The 10821-nt window shown below is 43.8% G+C and overlaps 3 protein-coding genes across 3 annotated transcripts; 2 read left to right on the forward strand and 1 right to left on the reverse strand.

Moving 5' to 3' along the window:
• Window positions 1–907: 907 nt before the first annotated feature.
• On the forward strand, window positions 908–4847 carry LOC144657593 (transmembrane prolyl 4-hydroxylase-like). Its single transcript, XM_078517942.1, has 3 exons — window positions 908–1889; window positions 2281–2392; window positions 3897–4847. The coding sequence occupies exons 1-3, from the start codon at window positions 1010–1012 to the stop codon at window positions 4219–4221; spliced, it is 1317 nt and encodes a 438-aa protein (XP_078374068.1). The 5' UTR covers window positions 908–1009; the 3' UTR covers window positions 4222–4847.
• Window positions 4848–4953: 106 nt separating this feature from the next.
• LOC144657594 (transmembrane prolyl 4-hydroxylase-like) lies at window positions 4954–8501 on the forward strand. Its single transcript, XM_078517943.1, has 3 exons — window positions 4954–5884; window positions 7183–7310; window positions 8054–8501. The coding sequence occupies exons 1-3, from the start codon at window positions 5051–5053 to the stop codon at window positions 8370–8372; spliced, it is 1281 nt and encodes a 426-aa protein (XP_078374069.1). The 5' UTR covers window positions 4954–5050; the 3' UTR covers window positions 8373–8501.
• Window positions 8502–9182: 681 nt separating this feature from the next.
• Window positions 9183–10767, reverse strand: LOC144656474 (germinal-center associated nuclear protein-like). Its single transcript, XM_078516693.1, has one exon. The coding sequence runs from the start codon at window positions 10703–10705 to the stop codon at window positions 9452–9454; it is 1254 nt and encodes a 417-aa protein (XP_078372819.1). The 5' UTR covers window positions 10706–10767; the 3' UTR covers window positions 9183–9451.
• Window positions 10768–10821: the final 54 nt, after the last annotated feature.

Genomic DNA, 10821 nt, shown 5'->3' on the forward strand with positions numbered 1-10821 from the left:
GAATTAATTCCATTTTTTTTTTTGATTGGCTGTTTGGAACAAAGAATTCCTAAACGGAAGTCGAAAACCAAACGACTCTCTCGTACATTCTTTTGAAACGTCATGACTGCATACATGAAGACCGGAAGTCCTAGAATCTAGGACTGGAAATTCTGTGTCTCCAGAGCCCTTCGTTTCCTCGTGCCAAGGCCCAGCCGACTAAGAGAAACGAAAGGGCTATGGGAACGAGAATGAATTCATCGAAAAACAAACAAAACAAAGAAAGTCATAACCGTGAAGGAAGTTTGGATACCCAGTCCGGTTTTTTTCTCCGTTTACTCTATAACAAACACTCAAGACAGTGTTTCATCGGTCATCCAAACACCTCGAATACCCTGTCTCTCGTGATTGATATTTTACATAAAGCAAGAGGCTTCCCTGTGATTGGCGCTTAAATAATTTTCCCTTCTTCCCCTTTGCAATGTTGCGTAGCATGCAAAAAAATAATGCCTGCAATTGCTGCTTACTTTTGCTCACAAACTGAAACGCTCTGCACAAGGAGTTTAGGCACATTGTCCTACAGTCCAACATTGAAACGGGGGGGGGGGGAGGGGGTGGGTGGGCCAATGACTTTTGTCAATGATTGTAGCTATTTTGACAAGGCAAGTTACAGACAACTTTAATACACTGTGCAGAATTGTCGCAGCTTCCTTCAGAGTTTGTGATGTTGTGTAGAAGAGTACGCGAGTGCGCGCGAAAATCGCCTCGCGTGAGGTGACGGGACGCGCGTGTGCTTGGTCACTGAATCACTTGTGACTGCCGCTCGTGGACCTAAATGTTGCGTGATAGTAGTTACAGCTATCTGATCTCTGATTGTGAACCTTGGCCTTTTCGTGAGTATCTCAAAGGACCACTGTGGCCCATTGACTCGATGTAAGGTTTTTTTTGCCGACGAATTATTGTACATGCACCGGTGGCGGACCATATGTAAACCACTAAATCTGTCTGTTTTTGAGAAGAAGAAGAAGACATGATTTATACTCACTTGGATCATCGTTTGCGTTTATTCTTAACGATTGTGACAGTTCTAATTTCGAAACAGCCTCGCTTTGTAACATCTCTGACTTCCAAACAAGAAAGCTCAATAATCAAAAGAGGACCTCAAAATTGTGCAAATAGATTTTTGAAGGCCAGGATTTGTCCAAAGGATGATGCAAACCAAACAGAATACATCGCACCTGACTCAGTGTTTCAGTTAGTGAAGCTGAACGGAGTGAATGTTGGACATGTTCGTGAAATGAACCTTGGCGGTAGTAAAACCCATCGAGTCGTGACACGCAGTCTTCGTCCTTTGTTATTTGAGATTCCTGAATTTCTCAGCCGCAAAGAGTGCGATCGATTTATCCAGCTAACGCAAGAAAGACACCTCAAGGATAGCGAAACAGTTTATGGAAAAGGAGACGGGATCGAAAGGAGAGAGTTGGAAAAGAAGCTGAATGGTAAAAACCTGACTTTCGAGAAAATGGTGTTCTGCAAGAAACTGGAGCGTCCATGTAATGATCTAGACCGAGACGGAAAAATAAGTCTCCAAGAATTCATCGAGTATATGGATTATGACAAGCACATACATCCAACAAAAGAAGATGCGTCACCAATGTTTGGACTCTTAGATCTTGATTTGGACGGATTTGTTGTTCAAGATGAGTGTTCAAATATGACGAAGGGTTCTTTTGTAGAGTTTCTTTTTCACATCGAGAAGCTCAAATCCGATCCTCGATATTTTATTCGATTTAGCGAGTCTACCTCGCTTCCTATGGACAAACCGATTGTGGGGACATTGCAGGATAGAATAGTTAAACTAACAGGGCTTTCAAGAACGCTGATTGGGAAAAGTGAACCAATTCAGGCAAGTTCGTCTTTTGCTGCTGTTTTATAAAACCTTCCCCCAGACGATTGCGTGACTTTATTAAGTAAGTCACACATAAGGCTTAATATTTCGAATGGTTTCCGTGCGTCTTCAAAAAAAAAAACGACATGTGATTTCTCTCCGCAAATTAAGGTTATTATGTTCAAAGATAATGTTTTTGATTGGTTACGTTGCCTTCCACTATTTTCAGAGCAGTCACGAGCCCATCAACTGGAGCAGTTCAGACCAAAATCTGCTAAATCCCCGTGATGTAGCCCCTTTCAAGAGTTGATCTGCTTAGGAGATCTCTTTGGCCACCCAAAGCTCTCTAGAAATCTAAGATCAAATTATTTCGAAAACTTTCTTTAGAAATTCTTTTTCTGATTCACAGGTAGTGCGTTACTCTGTGTTTGGACACTACAACGCGCATTATGACACATCATACGGCTCTGCTGGAAAGAAGGAGTGCTGCCACAGAGCAGGTGACATCGACTGTCACTTGTGCAGGTTTGTATTTAGAATGCGAGAAGGCTTTCTATTCGGGCGCAACGTGAATGAGAACGTGGATCGCAGTTGCGATCCTGCGAGTGCCGAAAGCGCGTTTTGACGTGTGCTTGCTCGTGAAATTTGCGAAATTCTCTTCCTTCCCATGATTTCCTCCGTGTTCAGCAGTCGACTCAAGACGGACTCAAAAGACGACTGGGGACGAGTCAGCCCCCGAATAGAGAGCCTGCTCCCAGGCTAGCTTGTATTTCTAGTAAATGAATTTAGTGATCATTGACTATTTTACAAATGGCTAGACTACTCGCCCTCGTGTTCTATGAACGAATAGTCAACGAGGCGCACTACAATTTTATCTAGTTTTAAAACTAAAAATCAAGAATTATTTTTTCTTTTAAGAACAACGCGCGCGATTGTGTTCTATTAGACGGCAAGCTTGAGGTTTCTAACGGTCAACTTTTAAAAGTTGATAGAAACCGAGAGCGAGTCGTCTGCTTGTTTTTGCAAAACCAAGCGAACAATCTATTCAAACAAAACTCAAACCGACGGAAGAACCTTCTCCGAAGCCTGCGTAGTTTTGCGCGCGTATTTGGAAAACGCGAAAGGTGAGAGACTGCCACGCGAGAGAAAAATAGGAAGGCTTTCCCCCTTTTCCTTCCCGTGGCCGTTTCGCGCCTTTTACGTTTCTCAAACGCGCGCTTAAAAACGACACAGGCGCCTGTACGCAGGCTACCTTCCCCGTTGATAGTGAAAACTAGCCTTAAAATATTTTTGGCCGTTTTCCGTAATAAGTAGCCTGCGTGGCAGGCGTCGTTAGTTTCTAGCGCGCGTATGGGAGAAACGCGAAAGGCGCGAGAGGGCCACGCCTTCTCGCGATCGCGCACTCTTTTACGCGCGCTAAAAACTACACAGACGTAATAAGTAATAAGTAATAAGTAATAAGTTAAAATTTGTCTCCAGGTTTCACCAGTAAAACGCATCATCAAGATATGTTCTACATGACACGAGCGTGGGACAAAGAAAAATTCTGAGTCCCCGACGGGAATCGAACCCATGGCCTCCCAGATACCGGTTGGGCGCTCTAACCAACTGAGCTACGAGAGACTCGTTGTGAGCTGGGCCATTTTACTAGGTTGATATGTGACACGCGTCCTGCATACTGCTAGGATCAGCAATGTCGAATTCATCAAGTTTTGTAGTAAATAATAAAGATGGTAAATTTTAAGCTCGGTAATAAATAATAAAGATAAGATGTTCTACATGACACGAGCATGGGACAAAGAAAAATTCTGAGTAAAGTATTCTGAGTAAAATGGCTCTCGTAGCTCAGTTGGTTAGAGCGCCCAACCGGTATCTGGGAGGCCATGGGTTCAATTCCCGTCGGGGACTCAGAATTTTTCTTTGTCCCATGCTCGTGTCATGTAGAACATCTTATCTTTATTATTTATTACCGAGCTTAATTAAAATTTACCATCTTTATTATTTACTACATATGGGCTTTATTTTGCAGGTTCATAACTATACTCCTCTACTTGAACGACGTCGCCAAAGGAGGTGAAACGGCGTTTCCCGTGGCGGACGATGCCAACCGATACCATTTAAGAAACTACTCCGTAACTCTGAATCAAAAATGCCAAGAAGCAAATTTGCTGATTAAACCGAAGAAAGGAACTGCGGTAATGTGGTACAACCACCTCCTAGAGCATGACGGGGCGACTCACATGGGCGACATTGATTGGTTGTCTCTACACGGCGGGTGTGACGTCATCGAAGGTGTTAAGTGGATTGCGAACGTGTGGTTGAATGCACCCTTGAAGAAAAGGAGGAATACATAAGATGAACTTTTTAGGAACTGCAACATTGGAAATCCGTTGAAAAAGAGACCAAACTACGCGTAGTCCCCTTATTTTTTCTCAGGGTTGGTGAGCACGCGCGCGAGAGCGATAATCAACTCGCACGAGGTGACGCGGCGCGCGACTTTCTCGCGCGGTTTTCTCCTCGCGAGAGGCAGGGCCCTGTGCTGGATGTTTTTCGCGCGCACTAGCGTGCTCACTCACTCTACACTATTAAACCCTGAGAAATTGTGAGACTGTTTCTTGTCTAACAAGAATTCAAATATCTACCGTACTTTGTTCAGATGGCACACTTGCACGGCGACTGGGTTATCGAAAATAGCGCGGTATAATATCTATTATATCGCCCATTCGGAGGGCTATGAAAAAAGCATTACAGCTTATCCAGGCTACCGCTAGCCTGCGCTTCTGTCAGTTCTGTGATATGTATATTTTTTTTGCCTCCATTTTTTGCTTTCATTTATTTTTGACCGACTGAAAGGTATAAATACTATACCAATAAATAAGAGGAATAAAAACTCGCCTCGCACTCCCTCGAGAATTGCGCGCAACCTCCGCCGGGAAGCGGGCTCCGTTGTAGTTCTGCGCGCTACCAGGCTCGTCGCGCGAAGTTCGTTGCGTGACGATCCAGACTGTAACACTAACCCACGAAACAGGGTCATATTGCATAGAATGCAGACTATGCTTGCGGTGTAAAGAACAAGCAGTGTTTGTCTTCAGTAAATTTGAACACAAGAAGATATTGTAACGCACTGTACAGGGGATTTCTTTGTTCGTCCAGGCTATCTTTCAGCAGATTCGGCGCTGCGACATGATGGCCTTCCTATTTCAATCCTGTTTCTTCATTTTTCTTATGGCATGTCATTTTATTATACTCCACGGTTCGGATATAAAACCTGTCAAAGGGGAAACGTGTTCTTCTGGCGGTAACGCGGTGTTTGAAAACGGCGAAGAGAATCCGTGTTTCAAAGACGGGCTGTACGCGGCGTCTTCCGACATGAGGCTACCTAGACGGGATGCGGTCGCTGTAGGCCATGTAGAAGCCATTGAAGTGGACGAAGAAAAAAGCGTACAGCTTCTAACCCGAAGCGTTAAACCGCCAATTTTTGAAATCCAAGACTTCCTAAGCAGCGAGGAATGCGATCATTTGGTGGCGCTGGCGAAAAGTAATGGCTTGGAGGAGAGTGAAACTGCGACGGAGTCGCCCAAGCAAGTCGTGACAAGAGAAGGAACGAACAAAACATTAACAGAGGAACAGATGATGAAGTACTGCAAGAGAATCGCGCGTTACGACTCTAACAAGGACGGCAACATCACGATGCACGAGTTCGCAGGCTTTGTGTACCACCTCACCAAAATGCTCGTGCGTATGAACGATTTGTGGCTTGTGTACCAAACATTGCTACCCGAAGAAGCGCTCGTAATCACATATGAAAATTGCACAAAGGTCAACCGTACGCAATTTGTAGAGTTTGTCTACCAGCTTTTTAATATAAACCGCTTGCCCTACTACAAGGCCAGGTACAGCGACCACTCCTGGATTGAACTAAATGACAAGGACCCTGTTTTAAAGCGAATGAAGAGTAAAATTGCACATGTTACTCAAATGTCGGTAGCGCAGATCGAACACAGCGAAGCTTTGCAGGTAAGTAGAAATTGTCATTTTACTAACTTAAAAAATTGTCTGTAATTATTAAAACTGTAAGAAGCTTGGCATAAAAGCTCATATAGCCCGCGAGCAGGCTCTCTATCGGGCTCTATCGGGGGCAACGTGAATATTGAACTCTTCGAGCGCCAAAGGCGCGATCCCGCGAGTGCCGAAGGCGCGAGTCGGCGAGCGAAGCGAGCCGCTGGGCGAGCGAAGCGAGCCCGCGACCAAAATTGATCGCTTCGCCCACGCACTCTCGCCTTCGGCACTCGCGGGATCGCGCCTTCGGCGCTCGATGAATAATCATATATTCACGTTGCCCCCGAATAGAGAGCCTGCTCGCAGGCTAAAGCTCATATTAAAACATGATAAATGACCTCAATCTGTCAATGAAATTTGAATCGCATTTCCGGACACACATGTCACGCACCAACAGCAGTACCAGATGTTTTTTAAAGCCCGGCAAAACAAGGAAAGATGTTTCCAGAAACGTGCTTGAAACATGTTTCCATAATTGTTTCCCCGTTTTGCCATGCTTCCATGCCGCGCGGAAACGCGAAATGTTTCTGCTGTGTAGCAGAAGCAAATTTTGCTTCTTGGAAACAAAAATCGACGCTGGAAACAATGCTTCTTGTGTGGCAAAACTGGGGGGGAAACATTGGGGAAACATGCGCGCTACGGGTGTTTCTGGAAACATATTTCCTCGTTTTGCGCGCCAGACCTTTTATTCGCGTTCGCCGACCGAAAACCACCCAAGGACAGCCTCTGGCACCCAGACCACTGTAACATTGCACGGCGCAACATCGCGCGCAACCGTTTTTTGTTCTGCGGGCTACAGTCTACGTGGTTAGGCGTAAGGCCCGTTTCTAAATTTTTTGCTTGATTAACGCCTTAAAAAAACTTAGATAAATCAACCGTTAGGTGCGTATGTTCGATATTTCTTTGACAGGCTCTTTTGGATACCTGTACCTAAAAAACATTTTCCCAATACCCTTATACCCAATACCCCAATACCTTCGGCCTGAAAAAGGTACCCCCTACGAGCGAAGCCTAGTCCACTAGAGGAATTACTCCCTCCCCCGGGGGAAATCGTAGACTGCCATATATATGAAATTGTTAAATGGATAATGCTCATGTGAACTGGCCTTAATTGTTATCATTTTTAATTTTTATGTTGGGTTTGTGCTGACGCTCAAAAATTCCCTTACCGTTTGACGTATAACGGAAGCGTGTTACAAACTTTGCATCGTCTTCAAGCCCCTCATCAGTTGCTGATGTAGCTTGTCTTTTCACAGGTCGTACAATATCGGCGAGGCGGCCATTATCATGCTCATTATGACTCTACTGTGGGTAGCGAGTTGAAGGAAAAGAGATGCTGTGGAAGATTTGAGGACGTCGACAAAAGCACTTGTCTTTTATGCAGGTAAACTTTTCAGTACACCAAGCAGTGTCTCTTCTTTTCCCCCATTCGTACTCACACACCACATTAGCCTGCGAACAGGCTCCCCATCAGGGCATAGGGCGAAATGGAATCGGCAAGCGAGGCGAACCAAGCGTGTCCTGGGGAAAGAAGAACGCGGGCCACGCTCGACTCGCTTCGCCCGCCGATTTGTTTTCACCCCATGCCCCATTGGGGAGCCTGTTCTACATTTGCAATGGATGCATTTTTGTTTTTGAGTCCAAAAGTTTATTTCTGAAAATTTTCAGAACCATTTTTCTTCCGCAGAAAACGTTCTCCCGTTTACGCGCCAAGGACTGAACAATTTTGGGAACGGCACGCAATAGTTTTTCGGGGCGATCGTTTTTGTGGGGAGGAGTGAAACACGATCGCTCCTAAGAACGTGGGAAGCACAGAGCGAGGTTACGCAAAAAGAAAGACTGTTATTTCTAGGCTACAGATGTTACAAAAACAAACACCATAGCCGTGAAAAAGAACAAACTTCTTTTTTAATTAAAAAGCGACTTTCGAGTTCTATGTGAAAGACGTTTCCGTTAAGTCTCCTGGAAAAAGTCAGCTTATTACAGAGTTGCTGTTTTTTAACCACTGAATTATTTCTTGTTCGCTTTGCTAGTAAATAAGAGAAGGCACTCATCATGTACGTGTTTTTTTGTCCGTCTTAAATTTTTTATACAACAAGACTAATTTTCCGATTTATCGTTGTCTAGGTACATCACAATTTTGTTTTTCTTAAACAACGTCACCAAGGGAGGAGAAACCGCGTTTCCAGTGGCCGATCACGAAGAATTATTGGAGGACCAAAAATATTCGCCAAATCTCAGCAGAAGTTGTGAGAAGGCAAGCTTGGTTGTGAAGCCTGTAAAGGGGAGTGCTCTGTTTTGGTACAACAATGTCTTAAACGAGGAATCTGGAAAGATGGGAGAGGTTGATTTGTCGACTTTACATGGAGGATGCGATGTCATTGAGGGTGAAAAATGGATCGCGAATTTGTGGATCAATGCACCACGGGAAGATCAAACTGTGTAACTGATCTTTGTCACACGAATGCTGCTTTGTAATAAAGTTTGAAAGAGTTCTTGTAAGCAACAGCAACGACGACGACGACATTGACGGACGATGACGACAACAGAACGCTTGTTGCTATTAAACCAACGTTTTGAAACACTTGCCATCCCTGTTAGTATGTCAGGCGGTCTGTTGTTCGACCGGGGGAGGGGATGGGGGAGAGGGGAAAGACAAAAGGTGGGGGAGGGGGAAAGGGCGAGATGGCACTATTTCCCTCATTCGCCAACTCCGTAGTCCCAACCTCGAGATTTGTCTTTTGCTGCATGGCGGAAATTTTAAGTCCTGAACGATGTCTCGTGAGTGCCCATCGCTTGTGCCAAATTTCTTTGCATGATACTCCATACGTGCTTTTCAATTTTTGAAAAGAAAGAATATAACTAGTATAGTTTGCAGCGCGTCATTGCTCGGACAAGGTTCAGGAACCATTTTGTGTAGACCGCAAAAAGGTCGTTTTCTCTCCGTCAAAACACTCACTCTAGATCTTTCGTTCGAAAACCGCGCGCGTTCGCAAAAAATATGAGTGTTCTAAAGCCGAGCCTACATTTTCGCGCGAGATAAAGTTCTGTTTAGTGCATTCTAAGAGCCATAAACAAGCGTCATTAATTGTTGTCCATCTTCAAAAATAATAGAATTAAAACTGGTAATGTTTACCATAACAGTTCAAAAAATATGTTTTTATTGTAACTGCAAATTCCTTGCACTTTTGCACCTTTGTTACAATACTGAAACATTTTTAAGCAGACAGGTGAAGTAAAATCTTCATCAAGGCAATCTTACTGATTAACCATCAGATTCTCAGACCTTACATCAAACAAATTCAGGAGAATTCATAGTTTGAACTCGAAACAACAATGGAATCCCATTTTCTAAAACCTCCTTATCCTTATAACTTAAACCAAAAGTTGTTTCCCTCGGATAGTCAAGCACTACATTTTTACCCCCAATTTTGCTAACTTCCTGATTTCTCATTCAACTTTAGTTTCCCTTGGAGGTTTTTTATTCTGACTTGGGGGGTGGGGGAGAGGTTGCTTTCCTCAGTACTAGACAGCCTTTCTTCCTCTTCCTCTTCCCTTACCAAACCAGCTTTGCCTTACATTTGACTGCTGACCAGTTGATATTGGCTGTGAAAATAAACGCGATTTACCAGTCCCAGAGTTATTACTGCAAACTGCTGGCACAGATGCATGAGAATGTGATGCATCAACTGACTTTTTCACTAGTGCCTTAGTAACAGGACAACGTCCATTGAGAATGTCAATGGTATTTAGGGCCAGTTTCATATTTATCATGTTTGAAAATCTTGCTCTCGGTGGTTGTGTATCGTTGAGGTTGCCTTTTATAAGTTTCACAGATGTGTCTGATACTTCAAGCCCAAAATGCAAGCAGAAATCACACGCTTCTTGGACATCATTGAAATTCGACATTTCGACCAAAAACATCAGAGGGAGGCTCGTATTACGGCTGAAGTATGCTGTGTTGACAGCAGCGAAAGCATTGCCTCTCACTTGGTTGAAGTGCTTATGAACAGCACAACATGCTAAGTATGGCAGCTTTTTGACCAGTCTAAAGAATCGAACAAAGTTTTTAAGCATGAAAGTTAGAGCAATGTCAAAAGCTAAGCGAAATAGTTGGCTGTTCTTGATTTCTTCAGGCAGCGTAACTGCACGACTTAAAGCTTCAAAAGAACCCAGATTATGTAACAGGTAATACGCTTCAAATTCAGCCCTTGTGTCTCTGTATGCAGAAGGAAATTCTGCATCATAAAAACACAAAAGTCTCTTTAGACATTCAGATATGTGATCATTGTTGATTTTTGGATCAAACACATCTATTGGACTTTCACACAGCTTGTAGCCAGATAAAATGTGAAACCTGCAAGCTTTTTCGAAAATTTCCACAACAGGCTTTCCAGAGATTCTTTGTATGACCAAGTCTTGCCTGATAGCTCTTGTCCTGTCAAAAACAAACCAATAGATCATTTGCCACGGGTAGACAGAATCCTTGGAGGCAATTTCCTCCATCAAGTAATTCATTGTCTTTAAAAGCACGTTTGCTGGTCGGAGGTCTGAGGGATCAATAGATTTTCCTGCTGCAGAGCGCGAAAATTCTTTGACAGCTGCCCTCGGATCTGCTGTTAACTTGTCTTGTTGGCGACCGCTGTTTGAAGATGGACAAGTGAAAGCAGCAGTTTCAAAGAAGTGAAGTCTACGCTGCTTCTCTCTAGACGCGATTTCCCGTGCTGGACACATCTGCATGCATGTTCCCTGAATTATATCCTTGCCCGATTCTGTCATTTTAACGTAATTTCTCGTGAAAATAAACTGAATGAAAAAATTCGTGCTAAACGGTCCGCCATTTTGAATGTATTTTCTGAAAGAAGTCCGCTGACAAAAATTAGCGCCTGCCCGCT

The sequence above is a fragment of the Oculina patagonica genome, chromosome 6, assembly GCF_052425735.1.
Source record: "Oculina patagonica isolate OP01 chromosome 6, crgOcupat, whole genome shotgun sequence".
Lineage (NCBI taxonomy): Eukaryota > Metazoa > Cnidaria > Anthozoa > Scleractinia > Oculinidae > Oculina > Oculina patagonica.

What these genes read in the sequence shown, in the direction of transcription:
- LOC144656474 (XM_078516693.1), bottom strand. Translation starts at nt 10,705, where the DNA reads ATGACAGAATCGGGCAAGGATATAATTCAGGGAACATGCATGCAGATG.
- LOC144657593 (XM_078517942.1), top strand. Translation starts at nt 1,010, where the DNA reads ATGATTTATACTCACTTGGATCATCGTTTGCGTTTATTCTTAACGATT. An exon ending in AAGTGAACCAATTCAGGCAA is followed by an intron (nt 1,890 to 2,280) that starts GTTCGTCTTTTG and finishes ATTCACAGGTAG; the next exon opens with TGCGTTACTCTGTGTTTGGA. An exon ending in ATCGACTGTCACTTGTGCAG is followed by an intron (nt 2,393 to 3,896) that starts GTTTGTATTTAG and finishes TTTATTTTGCAG; the next exon opens with GTTCATAACTATACTCCTCT.
- LOC144657594 (XM_078517943.1), top strand. Translation starts at nt 5,051, where the DNA reads ATGATGGCCTTCCTATTTCAATCCTGTTTCTTCATTTTTCTTATGGCA. An exon ending in AACACAGCGAAGCTTTGCAG is followed by an intron (nt 5,885 to 7,182) that starts GTAAGTAGAAAT and finishes GTCTTTTCACAG; the next exon opens with GTCGTACAATATCGGCGAGG. An exon ending in AGCACTTGTCTTTTATGCAG is followed by an intron (nt 7,311 to 8,053) that starts GTAAACTTTTCA and finishes ATCGTTGTCTAG; the next exon opens with GTACATCACAATTTTGTTTT.